The sequence below is a fragment of the Polyergus mexicanus genome, unplaced genomic scaffold (genome assembly GCF_030449975.1).
Source record: "Polyergus mexicanus isolate NDT 795.1 unplaced genomic scaffold, iyPolMexi1.0 SCAF_13, whole genome shotgun sequence".
NCBI classification, from domain to species: domain Eukaryota; kingdom Metazoa; phylum Arthropoda; class Insecta; order Hymenoptera; family Formicidae; genus Polyergus; species Polyergus mexicanus.
In genome coordinates, this window is record NW_027223333.1 from 2255824 (window position 1) to 2273239 (window position 17416).

At 34.8% G+C, this 17416-nt stretch overlaps 3 protein-coding genes across 8 annotated transcripts; 1 reads left to right on the top strand and 2 right to left on the bottom strand.

The window, feature by feature from the left end:
* Positions 1 to 18: 18 nt before the first annotated feature.
* D4 (double PHD fingers d4) lies at positions 19 to 11933 on the bottom strand. 2 transcript variants are annotated; one of them, XM_070306090.1, is made up of 9 exons: positions 11756 to 11933; positions 11559 to 11668; positions 11089 to 11325; positions 10729 to 10934; positions 10422 to 10491; positions 8556 to 8711; positions 6382 to 6837; positions 1909 to 2021; positions 19 to 1529 (listed from the first exon to the last, which is right to left on the bottom strand). In XM_070306090.1, exons 1-9 carry the CDS (start codon positions 11845 to 11847, stop codon positions 1398 to 1400), a joined length of 1572 nt encoding a protein of 523 aa, XP_070162191.1. In that variant the 5' UTR covers positions 11848 to 11933; the 3' UTR covers positions 19 to 1397. The 2 variants fall into 2 exon arrangements, with proteins under 2 accessions (XP_070162191.1, XP_070162192.1); XM_070306091.1 differs by lacking the exon at positions 8556 to 8711 and having other exon boundaries at positions 11756 to 11932.
* Positions 11934 to 12595: 662 nt separating this feature from the next.
* Thrrs (threonine--tRNA ligase) lies at positions 12596 to 16180 on the bottom strand. Of its 4 annotated transcripts, none has more exons than XM_070306083.1 (5): positions 15822 to 15955; positions 15323 to 15409; positions 13581 to 15136; positions 13205 to 13494; positions 12596 to 13078 (listed from the first exon to the last, which is right to left on the bottom strand). In XM_070306083.1, exons 1-5 carry the CDS (start codon positions 15882 to 15884, stop codon positions 12930 to 12932), a joined length of 2145 nt encoding a protein of 714 aa, XP_070162184.1. In that variant the 5' UTR covers positions 15885 to 15955; the 3' UTR covers positions 12596 to 12929. The 4 variants fall into 4 exon arrangements, with proteins under 4 accessions (XP_070162184.1, XP_070162186.1, XP_070162187.1 ...); XM_070306085.1 differs by lacking the exon at positions 15822 to 15955 and adding an exon at positions 15963 to 16180 and having other exon boundaries at positions 12597 to 13078; positions 15323 to 15425; XM_070306086.1 differs by having other exon boundaries at positions 12597 to 13078; positions 15323 to 15425; positions 15822 to 15886.
* Positions 16181 to 16241: 61 nt separating this feature from the next.
* Positions 16242 to 17287, top strand: LOC138938811 (zinc finger protein 706). 2 transcript variants are annotated; one of them, XM_070306106.1, is made up of 3 exons: positions 16242 to 16460; positions 16958 to 17102; positions 17191 to 17287. In XM_070306106.1, exons 2-3 carry the CDS (start codon positions 16959 to 16961, stop codon positions 17278 to 17280), a joined length of 234 nt encoding a protein of 77 aa, XP_070162207.1. In that variant the 5' UTR covers positions 16242 to 16460; position 16958; the 3' UTR covers positions 17281 to 17287. The 2 variants fall into 2 exon arrangements, with proteins under 2 accessions (XP_070162207.1, XP_070162206.1); XM_070306105.1 differs by lacking the exon at positions 16242 to 16460 and adding an exon at positions 16566 to 16813.
* Positions 17288 to 17416: the final 129 nt, after the last annotated feature.

The window sequence follows — 17416 nt, forward strand, 5'->3', positions numbered from 1 at the left end:
ATACTGTTGTGTACTAACGTTTATTCCAATTTGTATACATAATGTTAAAAATAAGTGCTATATAAGTTTGATCAGGTTTAATCGAGGAGAGAAAAACTTAAGGATGAGTCGGCAAAAAATTTGAATGATATATAACACTATTTATACAATTAGGCGGTCGGTAAAAATTGTCAAATTACGAAACAAAGTTTGACATTAAATATACCAAATATCACCACGGTCGCTTAAAATTAAGTACATTTAATATATAAAATATAAAAATATTGGGCTAAATGTGTGACGAAGAACATATAATCTTTCTGCGAGTGTGCTGCACGCCTGCGTATGATAGCTATGTCACTACTAACAGCTATCTCATTAAGTGTAAAAGCTTTAGAGTATCATGATACATACAGAGAAACAGAGACAATATTTTATTTTTTATCACTATTCATGGAACAAATACTATATCAATATCATGATTTTTCTAGAATAAGTTTTTTTCCTTTCCATGTGTATTTTTTTCTTTTCTTTCTTTTCTGTGAAACTTGGTTTCTACCAAATCTGTAGCGCAAGAAGCTATAAGAGTTAATGTGAAAACTCGAGATCGCCAGATTTATCGTTAAATTTAAGCAATTGTAAAAGTTCTGAATGCAAATCAAATATTTTAAATATATCATTGACTAAGAGTAGAATAGTCTATACAGAACTAGGAGAGTATTGTCCTATTTAACGATCTTCGACTAAATCTCTTTTATATTTCGTTTGTTAGTAATATCGCTGTAAACGCGTGTATATATATACATGTATATGTATGTATGTATGTATGTATGTATGTATATATATGTATATACGTGTCAGTTCATAAAATGAGCAAAAAATACACTTTATTCGGTACGAATGTAAAATCTAAGATCATCGGTAAATCGTACTCCGTCCTTGTCTTTAAAATTAATAATCTCTCTGTTCGTTCCCTTTACAGAACTCCGTTCTGACAGTCGGTCATGAGTTGTATCTTTATACACTTATACTCTAAAAGCTATCTCAGTTAAATTATATAAATACATGTTTCCTTACATCTTTATCTCGTCGAGATCACCAAGTGCCTGAGATATCTAATATAGTTACGCTAAATGTATCCTTCATTTTATTTATTATTATTATCATCATTATTATTAACATAATTTTACAGGAAGCTGATAAATCAATATAAATTTTGTAATAAATAGTAATCAATTAAGTCTTTCTTTCTTTCTTTTTTTTTTCTCTCAAAAAGTTTTCCGGTGTAAGCCGTATAATATTGTACGAGTGAGCTGTCGCGAATACTCTCCTAATTCTCCTAATAAGACGACCAAGACGTTGTATGCCGCAGCAATAGCAAGGATAGCTCCGTGACTTATATCTATCTGAGAGTGAACTTAATCACGGCGATGAAATTCAGCTATGCATAAGCGGCACGACCAGGAGCCCTCGGGAGGTGACGCAAGAGGTGGAGACAGACAATACATGTGGTATCCCCGATCACAGTCGTCACAGAACAGCAACTGATCCTATTTCAGTTCGCCAAACCGTTAATATAACAAATAATCCAAGTAGAGCTCGCGTAAAACGCACACAATAAACTTTCTCGAGATAATTGAATTCAAATTTTTTTTTTTTTTTTTTTTTAACGACTAAATTGTACGAATCATATTTGCATTAATACGCGAGAGGATTACGCAATTGCGAGAATTCTGATATCGTGATATAAATTACGACTCTTTGTAATCCCTTTTAATCGATGAAAGTACATTGTAAATTGGAAATTGATATCGATTTTTATTCGCGCGCCCTTTACTCACACGCTTACGGATGTAAAGGAGAAGAAAAAAAAAATATATATATATATATTTACGAATCCTGCAAAAGATTGCGGAAATAAATACTTACATCGTTGTCAGAAGTGCCGCAAATGGAGCAGCATTTGCATTCGATACATTGCCACCTGTACTTGCGAACAGAAACGATCATGTTTGCAGTGAATTGCAAACAAGTTGGATGCCCTACAACAAGAACGTACGCACGTCATGGAACACGCATATTGGGATGGAACGAGGAGATCTGTTGTGGGATACGAGTAGAAAGGTGCCAGGACAGTTATCTTGTGCCGAAGAACAGTGAACTCCAAGCTATTGTTTTTTTTTCCATAAATTATTTAAACTTTTTTGATGCTTTTTTTTTTTTTTTTTTGCGATCACATTTACAATCGAATCTTTACACAAGAGAAGGAACATAATGCTGTTTGACTGAAATCTAATCCACACACAAGTACGACTCTACAAGATGTCTTTCACCTTTCCTCAGCACTAAAAACGTCCGGAATAATGATACGTCCTCGTGTTTCCGCACAGAATATTTTATTTCATGATATCTGTAATTTTTTTTTTTTTTTTTTTGATGTTGCATTTTGAACATATTGTTATTATTTGGAATAATAGGTGGTAAGTAATAGCAGGGCGTACCTTGGAATAGTTCACGTTCTTTCTTGCGCAGCACAATATAAACGTCGCAGATGCACACTCTCCCTCGCTCCTTTTCTCTCTCACTCTTGCATTCTTTCTTTCTCTCTCTCTCTTTATCACACATACATACACGCAACTCATATAACGTATATCACATCCTCTTTATATATATCATATATATACGGAGCCATATATATATTTATATATAACTAGTGTGACTTAAATACTATATTTATAAGCCTCATTAAGGATATTGCTTAATTAAAACTGCCTAATAACAAGTCTTCAATTTTATATATAACAAGGAGGAACTATATATCTGCATGCTTCCATTGTTTTTATACCATGTGAGTTTTTCTTACGACAATCTAAGGACAATGTAATATCAATTTATATACAAGAAGCTAAAACGTAAATATGTATATATAGTACCCTCTCTATTCTCTCTGCTGTATTTAGCCATATCATATTAAATGATAGAATATTCTACGTTGTATCTCATGTTATATGCGTAAAGAAGCTGTAACGTACCTTTGTCAATATAGCCTTCTATATACTCGAGTTACATAACATATGTATATTAGAAAGTATTTCGTGGGGAAAAAAAAAAAAAAAAAAAAAAAAAAAATGAAGCTCTATGATTAAAGAAGACGTTTGCTCGCCAATTGTATAGATTATTTTAAGGAATTTAAAATATAAAAAAAACAGCATATATACACAGATGTATATATCGTGTATGAGAGGTAAAGGATATAACTAATATATAGCGTATATAAATGTAGAATAAACTTGCATATATATATATATATATATATATATATATATATATATATATATATATATATATGCAAGTGTGTGTATAAAATTGCGAAATATATATAATATATCTATAATCAGAGTACAGCAGAGTATATAAAGTAATTCGAGTTTGATCGAAAGCAGATTTAACGCCGCGCTTCTCCATGTGCCTGAAAAACTCATAAGGTATTACATTAATTTCATATACGGGATATTATCCTAATCAAACGATATCTGTACGAGTATCCGAAGCTCTTGTACAAAACTAAGGCTATATGTCAAATTTCTATAAAAAAGATATAAAGTCAAGGGCGCGTTCACGTGCGACACGCATCGCGTTTTAAACAGATAGATACCTAATTAAACTACATCCAGTAGTTAAAAAAAAAAAAAAAAAATTATACTCCGTAACTATACTTTTATCTCATATTCTTTTCTCCTTGCTTGTTAAATACGCGTGTAATAAATATATTACGTTATTATAAATGACAATAATAGGAAGAAGGGGGGGGGGGGGGCGGAAATAGGGGAAACGATTATACTATATTAGGTCGGAAAAGCTAATGCCCACACAACTAAAGGTAATTAAAAACGGCAGATATACAATGGAATGTGAGAGACGTATTAGAAGAGGAAATCAACGAGCCGGAAACGCGCGCGATCGTGTCCTTTTTTTTTTATCTTTACGACGAAATTCGATACATCGAGCATTTTATTTCACATGTAAAATTAAAACTCTCGGAAAAAAAAAAAAGAAGTTTAGAGCTCTTTGCCTTGAAGTGCCATCTCGCGTACGTCACACGCGAATCGTAACTTAATAATGCGAAGACATGAAACCAAGATCTCTTAGGATAGAAAGTTGTGGAAATTGTCTAAGGGAGAACAAGCTGTTACTCAAAATACAGAGCCTTTACTGTTCAACGAAATATTTTTCGACGCATGCTGCATGAAACGCGTATATAATGAACGTCTCTCCCATTTTATGAATGCGAATTACCCTTGACGCGATTATAAAAATAAATGTATCGAACACGATAAAATCAAACGAATATATATATATCATAATAGATAAAACATTATTATCGATGTTTGTATCGATCTCATCCAGTCAATCTTTCTTATTGAAATTCTCTCAAAATTCGCGAAAGAGATATACCGGGAGATTCTTAGGATTGCACCCTTCTATTTCATTATCATACTTTTTTTTTCTGTGCTGCGCTTCTAGCTCACATCTCATCTCTCTAAAAATCTCGTATGATATACTCAACAAACGCAAAGATACAAAAGTATTTACATCGGAATCGAAAAACATGTAGAGAGAGATATCGAAATATGACGCGATCAACATGTTATTATCTTACAATAAATATTGTGTGTTACCTTCGTTAAAACGATTTTTATGATTGTGCTGGATATATATATATTTATATATCGCATCTCGCGTGTATCTCCAAAAATCTTCTTAAATTTGTATACTTCTTTTCTTTCTTTTTCTTTTTTCTTTTTACTTTTTTTTGATTTCCAACACGCAATAACGTAAATATCAGGATACACTGTCAAACAGAAGACAAACACCTCTTCCTCAATACGTGCTCTAGTGGTACTGTGCAACAGGAATTTTAATAAATCTGCGTAAATTTCGTGCAAATGCAAAAGGTCAATTCCGTCGATTGATTTCTCTATTTCATCTATCCGATCCCAAACACACACACACACACGTACACACGATGAGATTTGACTTCTCTCACTGTGATGAAGATTTTTTTAAGACTTCTCCCCGTGCTCTTTTTCCTTTAATATTAAACGCGTTTAAATCTCCGATTTTTCTTTTTATCTCCCTTAGAACTAATCATTGAAGATACTATAAATCACAGCAAATTCGCGCGTAGTAAAGGAATTCTGGAAAATTCCTATTACTCAGACGCGACAAGTTGCACCATTGACAAAACGATGTTTTGTGTTCCTCGCCTTGACTAGTGTATGTAAAGCTCGTAACCGTTTGATCTCTAAACATCGTACAGATAATTAAATGGTTCTCTCTCTCTCTCTCTCTCTCCTTAATTATTGCACCCGGGGAGTTGCACAACAGCACGTTTCTATTACCCTTGACGGCAGTGACGAAAAAAGTGCGTCACGCGCGACAATTGTAACCCTATACAACTCAAAAAGTTACCTCCTCTCTCTCTCTCTCTCTTTTTATCCGTTTATCTTAACAACTTAAAGCGAAGATTTATAGAAAACGTGGTCTGCACAAAACTGATAACAGATTTCATTTCTACGATATTTCTTTTAACGGCTACACGCGTACACGTGATACGCATCAACGAAAAGAAAGGTAAAATCCTCAAATTATTACAAATGTAACAGATAATTCTAAACATCTCGATAATATTGCGCGTTTAACAATTATAGATACGTTTGGAATATATGAATAGGGAGGGAGAGGAAACAGCGATCCTCTCTTTGCGTAAGGAAGAGCACGTACGCTTGCTTGTGTCGTAAAATTAACAAGTTACTCAATATCTTTCATGATGTTAACAGCTGAAACATGGAAGTATAAACAATTATAGCGTGAACACGTGTATATATATGTATATATATATATATACCCAATAACGCTATATGCCGATATCGGCGTATCAGATATTGCCGACATTGAACCATCTCGTATCGCTAAATCATCACTAACTAAGTCACATATCATATCCCGCGTTTCATAAATAAGCTGCTATTCACATCTCAGTCGCGCGGAAGCATACTCGAGATATTGCAACGTATATACCGATCTTCTGATTTTGTTTTTGAGTTGTATCTGGCTATATATTCACAGGACGCAGTGCGCGATAGGCTCGCAAAGAGATGTAGAAAATAGTACCGTCCGTATAGACACGGAACGACTCTTACCGTCTCTCGATTCAGAATATATATGTATATTATCATCATCACCATCATTTATCCTCATCATCGTCATCGTCGTCGTCGTCGTCGTCGTCGTCGTCTCTCGTCACCGTAGTCGTCGTCGTCGTCGTCGTCGTGCCCGATCGAGTTTAATTGTGATTCGCTCTCCTGGTATACTTGCGCTTGATCTTTTCCTCTGGCTTACCTGAGCGGCCACAGTCGCTGCACGACACCAACTCCTCGGATCCGCCCGTCTTCTTGTTCTCGCGAGCGTCACCCAGGCAGAAGTCGCAATACGGGGACGGTTGCGCCGCGGATGACTTGCCGCCGGCCTTCTTCTCCATGGTCGGACCTCCTCCACCTCCTCCTCCTCCTCCTCCGGGGGTGGGTGACCCTCCCGTCACAGTCTCCGTTGAGGAGAGCGACGGGACGGCGGTGCCGCCGGGCGAGGATGCGGCAGGCGGATGATCTTCCTTGGTCGCCGAGATGGTCGGCGACGCTGGAGCGACGGGCGTCTGCGCGGATGCCGGCTGCAGCTGCTGTTGAGACTGTTGAGATGGTTGCGACGTCGCTCCCGTAGCGGATGCGGCGGTTGGAGCCGCCGGGGAGGGACTCGAGGTACTCGAGGAAGTAGTGTTCTGACGACCCCGACGCGTACCACCTGATCACAAACCGATCAACATACCCACAGTTGCGCTTTGCCGTCATAAGCTGATGGACCATGCACACTGGTTTTATATGATAGATACAATCAAGTCGTATTTTTTTTACTCTTTTTCTCTCTCTCTCTCTCTCTCTTTTTTCTTTTTGTGAACATCCGTAATCGATTCGGTTATGTCAAAGTTCTGGGCTAAAATAGAATTCGATACGATTCGAATATCCAGAAAATTCTCTAAAACTATGAAAATTAAATTCAAAATTAAAAGAGGCAAAGATAAAAATTGAAAAATTTGGAAAACATTAGAGTTTAGAACAAATTTACTATAATTTGCATTTTTTGTCTGTTTTAATTTTAATTCTAATTGTTATAAAATTTTACGTCGAAAGAAATTGATTGTAAAAACAAGAATGGCAATTATAATTGAAAAACTCTGTACAATGTCATATTTATGTATAATTTTATATAGATTATAAAGCCCATTGCTTAAATTATCGCATTTTCTTCAGATAACAGAATCAATTATTCTAAACGTTCATAAATATCTAACAAATTGTTACAACAAGGAAAAAACAAATCTGATTATATGTAAGTATAACAAAATGCACATGTCAATCATTCCATCACCAGCAGCAAAATCCAAAGATATAACGACGAGATATATCGATTCTAAATATAGAGACAGATACAAACAAACGATTTTTCAAACAAGTACTCTGCGTTGATACCACTGCTTATACCTATTTGAATCAACGAAGCCTTAACATTCATTAATAGGAGACTCGAAGCCAAAATCGCTCTAGGAGAAATACACAAGCGTCAAAACAGCGAAAAAAAGAAAAATCTTTGTTTGTTAGACTCATTCGTAAAAACTATAATCATGCTGAACAGGGAGATACTAATAAAAGGAGCTACAAATTACCAAAAAAAAAAAGGAACACGCACACACATACAAGACGCTCAAGAATAAAAACGCTGTAAACACATTAACGTTAAAGAAAAAAAAAATACACTAACTTAGATAATTCGATAAGATCTCATCCCTCTCGTTCTCTTAAAGTATATAGAAGAGAAAGAAATTAAATATATTCTATTATATATTGCAGAAGCATGCTATTGCAACAGATGCAACACAAATAATTATCGCTTTCTCATACATTAAGATATAAAGCATTCCCATTTGTTCTCACACAACAGGTAAAATACGAAAAAAAGAATGAAATACACAAATATATCTTTTTCATAATAAAATGCAAAATCAAATCACTTTTATCATACTGGCTTGAATATCATTTTATCTGTATGATATATGTATATAAATTGATTATCGTAATATATATATATATATATATATATATATATATATATATATATATATATATATTGTATATAATAAAATATATAATTAGACATATAATATATAATTAAATATTAGAAAGGCATAAATTCCATACATACATATTTTGAGAAATATAAATTTAAGATTAGAAAGAAAAAGATATAACGATATCTTATTTGCAATGCATGCATTTGCAGTACATGTAAAAAATTTATAAATATATATTAGGTTGTTATATTAGGATATAAGTTCTTGGATGAGTAGTTGCATGAATGGGATAAGATTGAAAATAATGGTAGATGGAGGAGGAAATTGGATCAGAGGTTTGAGAAACGCGGGGCTTAAAGGAAAGTGAGAAAACTGAGCTGATTTTGGCTCCAACCTGGCTGGTTCGAAGCAGCGGTGTCTGCAACACTCCTAGGTTCAACTTCGGCAGGACTGGGACTTAGTTCCTTAGCAGGATCACCGGAGGAAGTAGAGTGGGAATGACCGTAATGGTAGACCAGACCAGGTCTGGTCTTATACCGTGCGCTGCATACTGCAAAAGTGCAAATACTGTTTTCCCGCAATCCATCCAATGCAACGTCCAATGATAAGACAGACCTTTTTGTTTAACGGACGATCAAGGGAGGTAATATCATATGGGACATCAGAAAAGCTGATAGGGGTAAGGGTGGGCGGACGCGGGGTGGTGGTCAGGGATAGCATTTGCACACCTTCCGCACCAGTACACATCCCTATCCACCTACGAGTCTATATGTGGACAAGCAGTGAAGGAGTTCCAGCCCAAGAAGCAAAACTAATACGATGCAAGGCTTGATGCTTGTACTCCTACAGAATGAGCTCGCTACAGTGTTGAGCCAGTACATTCTTGCTCTGTTATTATTGCAGGTAGAACTAGTCCGAAGATATTTGGGCCGGTGACATTAGCTCGATCGTCAATGAACGGAGTTCAATGTTCTGTTAAAATTGTCTCTTTAACACGAGCTCTTGATACGACCAGACCAAATGTCTTTAGATCATCTGCTAGTCTAACAGGAGTGGTTTCAAGAAGTAAACAGATTGCAGGCACATTCGAGTTAATTTATAGACTTTGTGTCTGGAAATGTTTGACCAAATTAGTAATGACTATTTTATACTCCTTCAAGAAGAGAATATCGGATTTGTTCAAAATGTAATCTCAATTTCTTTTTTTTATCTTTTCGTTCTCTTGTTTGCTAATGCTATAAATATAATTGGATTCCATAAATTTGCGCATAATAAGCATATAAATGAGCTGTTTCTCCCGAAACAAAAACACATTTGTAAATCAATGTCTTATTCATATCTTGTAAATGTAAAACTCAGCTGCTTTTTCAGATTATATTTCAATGATGGATTTAAATGTTAAGCAATGATAGTGTAAATTGTTAATTAAATTTCAAGCATTTGATTGATATGATAATAGTTTGTTAGTAATTTACCCGTTTTGTTTTAATTAGGGTAAAATATAACTATTAAGAATGACAAATGTTAAGAAAATTAAACTGCAATGTACCAGATGTATGATTTCAGTACAGTAATAGAATAATTACTCAAATTATTTGCAGAAAATCTGTATTCATCTTTTGATTATTTTTAATTTTGATTAATAAATGTAGAAAAACATTTGAAAGCATAAATTTAAAAAGCATATATACTATTTATGCACAAAGTTTTGGATATTTAGAAAATATGACTAGTCTTTGCCTTGCACTCAGAATCATACTTTAATTGCTCCTACTCGAATAAAGAAGAATAAAATAAAATAACTAAATATAAGTTTCTGGATCTGCCTACTCAAATTTTCGTGTGTTACTTGAATTTAGATATAACTAAAAACACCAGTCAATATGATATACTCTGATCAGTCTCTCTGAATAAATTGTATCGAATTAAAAGTAAGAAATGAGAAAATAAGCAACTTTTCGTATTATATAATTAATTACTGTGTTGTCTGACATATATAAGATTATTTAACTATAATATTTAACAATTTATTTCGAGTTTCTATCTTATTTTATATCATAATCTAACTTTTGTGTCGTGGTGTATTATATGGGGCATCATATAAACATGGGATAAAATTAACAAATTTTTGTAACAAAAAAATAGTTCATAACTTATTTGAAATAAATTTCAGAGAACTAAGAATAATAATAATAATATTTATAATAAACTAATAACAGGAAGAATAGTCATTTGTAGTTGTATCTATGATTAAACTTACGGTCACAAACGAATGGTTTATCAGTGTCAACAGAGTCGTAGTTGGCTTTTTTGCGTCCGCGGCCCCCACCCTGCATTAGATATAAATTACATTATTTGTACATTTATGCAGATTGATCATAAATTCGTGTAAATTTAAGAACACATAAAATTAATGCATAAATGTATTATCTCTTCAAGATATATATATATATATATATATAATGTGTGTGTGTGTGTGTGTGTTAATTTATCGTATTATATTAATATTTTATATTCGAGAAATACTTATTATCTATAAATGTATATATCCCTATATATATATATACCTTTGTTCGTTTACCGCCTGGACTGTCTGTCGAAGGTGGATGACTACGAGCAGGATGGTGGCCACCTCCACGAGTTTTCCTGCGTTTTCTTTTACTACTATAGCTCTCTTCATAATCATAATCGCTTTCAGGATCAGGTTCTTCGTAGGCATCCATGTCTAACATATCTTGTTCGTCATAATACCAAGCGTCTTTACTATGTTCATCTGGAAACATTCAATTTTTATTTACAATCCAGTTTAGTAATACTAATATCTAAATTATATGATTTATATAACAAGATAAAAATATTTTTTTGTATAATATATAATTTTATCTATTATAATATATGCTATAAAATATTTATCTGTTCTTGTTTACCTTTAAGCACTACTGAATCTTTGCTATCATCATTTATGTGCGTAACAGCTTCGACACCTTCTATTCCATCCTCCGTGTCACCTCTTGGTCCTCGTTTTGGATGCAAATAGTGCATCAAATATTGCCGTCGTTTCTTTCGCCATCTTTTGCTTGGATAGGTGTAAATTTGACCATGTAACAAACCTGGTAATCTTTCTCTCGAGGACATAAAAAGCGCAGAATGATTCTGTGCCACACCTGTAATTTTAAAAGCCTAAATATTATCATTTGAAGACAAAATCTTAAATAAATAATTGCAATTTTAATTGTAATTGATGTGTTAAACACAATTATAATATAGTTATTTATAAAAATATAAAAACAATTAATATTAATATAAATTAAATTAATTAATGTCAAAACGCACATATATTAATTAATTCTACAATTATTGTAAAGATAAAATTACTATGATATTTAATCCGACATACCTGTTTGCGAGTCGAGGAAGGGCATGCGAAGACGTCGTTCCCGGCATAATCGGCTATTATAATTCGAGGAGTTTTCAATGGCTTCTCTGTAAGCCGTGTCGTTGAGGAAGCTGCAAGCAGATCAATAATACTTGCATTTGCTCTGCGCGAGATGATCGAATTTTACGATAAAACAGAACACACAGAGAAATACGTACCTCTCTATCTTACTTAAATTACTTTCGTTCACCACTTGTATTATCCCATTATTATTGTGGGTCATTGCGGGGGGCATAGCCACCGCTGTCATCTTCGACCCGATCTTATCAGACGTTACGAGTCACGCTCCGTTACGTTGCTTTTGTACCGGTTCCTCTTCTTCCCGGAAATGACACTACGACAATCAAATATCGCGCTCTAATATCAACAAAGTTAAAAGATATACAGTCTCAAATAACGATACAAATAGTACTAATAAAAGAGACATTATTGGCAATACATAAAATTATTGCTACAAGATGAGTGGGACAGAAAAAACACTTTTTATGTATTTAATCGTACAGTCGATTTCCCCTCTGTTTTCTATTTCAGGATCCCTCTCTCTCTTTCTCTCTTATACATGATGACACATGCGCAGAAGTAAAACTCGAAAAAAGAACAATCTTAGGAGAGGAAATCAGAGCAGGAATACCTATCTAAATTAAAGGATTATAGAATATAGGAAATCGACGTACAGGATATAAGGAAATCAAAGATTTATTTCCGAAATAAAAAAAAAAAGAGATACAGCATAATAAATATTTTGCACATTATCAAAATAATAAAAATTACCATTAATCAAAATCAAAAAGCACAGCCGTTTTGATAAATACTTTTGAATCATAATCATGTATATGTGTGTAATGATAAAGAATATGCTCAATAAAAGCTGTCAAATTTCCTTATATGTGATCATATTAATTGTCTGTACATTATAACAAAATGCAATGTATATAAAAACTGTTTATAAGTAAATAATAAAATATTTATAAATAATAAAAATACTGCACACTATGATAAAATATGTATAAATTATATCCTCTTATATCTATTTTTGTATATTTATAAAGAAGGGATTTCACACCATTCAAGAAATATAATAAATGCAAAACTTGACATTTTATAAATTGTATTAATTATCATATTAATCTCCGCTTCTTGTGACACTTGATTCATATTATAAAATACATCACAAAAAATAAAATGCATAGTTTTGAAATGTGCAAAAAAAAAAAAAAGAAATCATTTACAATAAAGAGAGTTTAATCATTATTAAGTTACCTATTGACTTATCAATATATCATGTAATATCTAGAAATAAATAAATCCTTTTTAATACGAGATAATGTTAGATTAAGACTTTAATTCACCACTTAGATCTCTCATTTCCTTCATAATTTTCAATTTTGCAATCAATTCCTCTACTGCCATTTCCCCGTGCACTACATTGTCTCTCGTTCTTATGTTCACTGTGCCAGCATTACGTTCCTTCTCTCCCACAACTGCAATAAAATATGTACATGTTAGTACAAAAGCAAATTATATGAGAGTGATCAGAATATTATTTTTATTTCACCAAATAATATAATTTTATATAAATTATTTTATTGAACAAATTTAATACATACCAAGTATAAAATTGAATTGTGCAAGCTGAGCATTGCGAATCTTTTTGTTCAAAGTATCGCTCGAATCAGTGTCGACTTCTACCATAACGCCAGCGTCCCAAAGCTTTTGTTTCACTTCATAAGCATAGTCATCGAATTGTGACACTACCGGTACAACCATTGCTTGTCGAGGAGAAAGCCAGTACGGCCACTTTCCTCCATATGATTCAGTTAGAATAGCAACCATACGCTCTACAGAGCCTAGAATAGCTCTGTGTATAATAACTGGACGTGTTTTTTCTCCAGCTTCACTGTACAAGAAAATATAGTAATCAATATTCAGATATTTGATTAAAATATTTACTATGTGTAAAGCTTCTTATATAAATATACTTACTTAACATAAGAGAGATTAAATCTAATTGGCAACTGGAAATCCAACTGTATCGTAGCAGTCTGATGAGCCCTTTTAAGTGCGTCCATAAGTGTTATGTCGATTTTAGGTCCATAGAATGCACCGTCTTGAGGATTAAGGGTCCATGGTTGACCAAATGCATTCAGGCTGTCCTCTAACGCTTTTTCGGCGCGGTCCCAGACTTCTAGATCGCCCAAATACTTCTCAGGTCGCGTGGACAAACATAAATTAAATGTAAAACCAAAAATGGAATAAACGTGCCGTAAAAAGTCGAGAGCGCCTATCATTTCATCTTTAATTTGATCAATAGAGCAGAATATGTGCGCATCGTCCTGTTGGAACCGTCTTACTCTGGTAAGACCCGATAACGCGCCCGACAATTCATTACGATGCAGCACGCCAAAATCTGCCATTCTAAGCGGCAGCTCGCGCCACGATCTGCATCGAACGTCGAATATCATGCAATGGCCTGGACAATTCATGGGTTTCAACGCAAAGGTTTCCTTTTCCACATCAAAACAGAACATATTTTCGGCATAATGCTGCCAGTGTCCGGAAGTCTGCCACAATTTACTATTATAAACGTTTGGACTAATCACTTCTTGGAATCCTCTCTTTCTGTACTCTGAACGAATAAATTCGACCAACGTATTGTATATGTATGTGCCGCGTGGTTGGAAAAAACAAGAACCAGGTGACAGCTCGTGGAAGAAGAATAGCTCCTGTTCTTTCCCGATTTTTCTGTGATCTCGTTTGGCCGCCTCTTCTTGAAACTTCTCCCATTCTTTCAATTGCTTAGCATCAGGAAAACTTATTCCATAAATTCTCTGCAATGACTCTGCGTTAGCATTTCCCTCCCAGTACGTGGACGAATTTTTCGTGACCTTGAGAGCTTTAATCTTGCCCGTGTGTCTGACATGCGGTCCCCTGCACAAATCGATCAACGGGCCACATCTGTAAGCCGTAGTAGTGGATGTATGTATCTTTTCGTTAATAATCCGTACTTTAAATTCATTGTACTTAAACATCTCCAAAAGGTCCTCCTTCGTCATCACTAGTCGTTCAAATGGTTGTTTCTCCTTAACAATATTCTTGTATAGATTTTCCAAATACGGAAAGTCTGTATTAGAAATCCCTTTGTCTCCTAGATACATATCATAGTAAAAGCCATTTTCGATAGGAGGTCCGTAACAAAGGCAACCACCATATACTCTTTCCATAGCTTCCCCGAGAATATGAGCACTAGAATGCCAAAATACTTGCCGACCTTCCGGATCATCGAATTTCAATAATTGCAGGTTGCAATCATATTCTAAAGGTCTGTCAAGATCCCACAATTCATTATTAACTTTTGCAATTACAGTATTGTCCGCCAATCCTTGACTAATACTTCTTGCAACTTCATAAGGAGTTGTACGCCAGGACTGAGCGGGTACCTTCTTGCCATCGGGAAGAGTCACAGTTATATCGACAGGAGTTTTTGTAGCTAATTTATCCTCGTACTCCTTTTTCAACTTGTCCCATAATGTAATACGATCCTATAAAAAGATATAAAACCTTACAGAAAAAGAGTCAATGTATGTTTCTACTTGTACATTTTTTTTTGGTTTGCTCTCTCTATTCACTTAATATTCATCATGAAATTTTGCAACCAAAATCTCAGGAAAAATTCTATTCGTAGAGAGGAAACTGTTAAATTTATTTTCATAATAATCTTCATTCACCTGAATGTACGAGGGCCAAGGATTAAGCTCAGATATAGATTTCTCCATCACAGCGTTTTTCTTCTTGTATGCCTTCATCGTCTTTGTCTAAAAACAGAAGAATCTAAAATAGAAAATCGCTACATGTACTTTTTAATTTATGCATTATGTATTAAATTATGCAAGAAATCACATATATTAGGACTTTATATATATAATATATATATATAAGGGTATTTAACGCGGTGTCAACTAAATAATTATTTTTCGGTTTTTATGACACTTAACATATATTAGGTGAACGTATGTTAGATTAAGTTAGGATCGGCATTCTCAGGCATTTTTTTACAAGAAATAATAGTCGTATATTACGTCAGATTATATCGATTATTCTGTCATTATCAATTATCGGCCAGTTATAAACAAAAGACGCGCGACTGAGAGAAATGCACGTGAGCTTTATTCGTGTAACAATTGCCATAAGGAAAAGCCAGAGAGACAAAAATATATCTTAACCAACCCGAGCATGTGTCCACTTAGTACCGCAGTAAACGGTCCTACGAACGCGAAAGCTTGTCAACATAGTAGTTTTAACAATATCGAAGAACAAAGAACCGTTAGAGAATAACCGATATTATACGCAAAGTTAAAGGATTCGTGCCTTATCCTCCGTCAAAGTAAGATCTTGTACGTCAGCTACCACGTTGTCACTCATGTCGGACGTATCACACGATCAAGAACCAAGCCAAATGTATCGTGTTCCTCGCGAAGAAACCAATATTGCCGCTTCTGCCAAATGTGCGTTCAAATATCTACTCGACAATAAATATTATTTATTGACCAATCAGGGCGAAGAAATCTTTCCTCCTTTTGTCCAACGAGTAGATTTTCGAACGCGATACGTAGAAAATATTTTTTCTTTTTATCTTGGCAACACTGTCGCCAGTACTGGCACCGGCCAGCAATATCCGACAGGATATCGGAGCACAGCTGGGGGAAAAAAAAGTTTCTCCCTCGGCGCTCGGCGCGAAGAAAGGACGGCGAGGGCGAGGACACCAGCCGCGCTTCCATCGTCGCGGAGCAAGAGGTTTCGGTCACCGAATCTGGAGAATCTGGAAGGCAGAACGAAAACGCCGTTTACCGATTTATCCGCGGATAGGTAAGAGATCTGGGATTGCGCGCTGCGGCTGCACCACGTTGCACTATCTGCACTTCTTAAACGAGACAGGCATATTTTTGGCGGAGGAGGTAGAGAGGAAAGAGAGAAATTTTACGAAAGACACGCAGGCTTCTATGCTTTCTCGCTCGCTTCGTGGTGAAATGTATATACTCTTCTCGGATAGAAAGTTTATTTCGCTTTTTTTTTTTTTTCCCTTCCATCGACTGAGAGCGGCGACCTTATATCTTACCTCAAGCTCCGGACTGTGTCGATGATAATCACTGGAAGCATAAGATTAGATTTATTATACTAGAAGAGACCCTTAAATATGTATTGCTGGCTAGCATTCTAAAGTTAGTTTGATTCTCTTGGTCAATGAACTTTGAGGATGCGCGGGAGGAAACGAGACTGCGAAAGCATATTTTTATTGCCAATATTATTTGAGATGTGTTTTCACTTATATATATATGTGTGTGTGTGTGTGTTTCTTTTTCCAGAATGGCTCGTGGACAACAAAAGATACAGTCTCAAGCTAAAGCAGCGGAAAAAAGTGCAAAATTGAAGAAACAACAGGGTCATAGCGCCAATGATCAGAAGAAGGCAGCGCAGAAAGCACTTGTACATGTGTGTTCTGTATGCAAGGTACGAATCTTTATAGACTTTTATAGATGTCTTGGCACTTATATACATTTAATGTATATTGTATAACAACAAATTGTTTTATTTACAGGCTCAAATGCCAGATCCTAAAACCTACAAACAACACTTTGAGAATAAACATCCCAAGAATGAACTGCCTGACGATTTAAAGAATGTATGAGGGTACGAACTTATGTACAGTGACAATTGGGCTAGGGTGCTGGAAAAATGTGTTGCAACTGACAAAGTGATATAGTTCAACGTTCATCTGATCGCCGCATAGTTTCAGAAAATGAATAAAACCTTGTTAGTGTTTT

Excerpts from the sequence above, each read along its gene's own strand:
- LOC138938811 (XM_070306106.1), top strand. The coding sequence starts at position 16,959 with ATGGCTCGTGGACAACAAAAGATACAGTCTCAAGCTAAAGCAGCGGAA. Across the intron at positions 17,103-17,190 it reads ATGTGTGTTCTGTATGCAAG|GCTCAAATGCCAGATCCTAA; the intron begins GTACGAATCTTT and ends TTTTATTTACAG.
- Thrrs (XM_070306083.1), bottom strand. The coding sequence starts at position 15,884 with ATGTTGACAAGCTTTCGCGTTCGTAGGACCGTTTACTGCGGTACTAAG. Across the intron at positions 15,410-15,821 it reads CTAAGTGGACACATGCTCGG|ACAAAGACGATGAAGGCATA; the intron begins GTTGGTTAAGAT and ends TTCTGTTTTTAG. Across the intron at positions 13,495-13,580 it reads TTTAATCTCTCTTATGTTAA|TGAAGCTGGAGAAAAAACAC; the intron begins GTAAGTATATTT and ends TTTCTTGTACAG.
- D4 (XM_070306090.1), bottom strand. The coding sequence starts at position 11,847 with ATGACAGCGGTGGCTATGCCCCCCGCAATGACCCACAATAATAATGGG. Across the intron at positions 10,492-10,728 it reads CAGGCGGTAAACGAACAAAG|GGTGGGGGCCGCGGACGCAA; the intron begins GTATATATATAT and ends TATCTAATGCAG. Across the intron at positions 2,022-6,381 it reads CAGCGACTGTGGCCGCTCAG|GGCATCCAACTTGTTTGCAA; the intron begins GTAAGCCAGAGG and ends TTCTTGTTGTAG.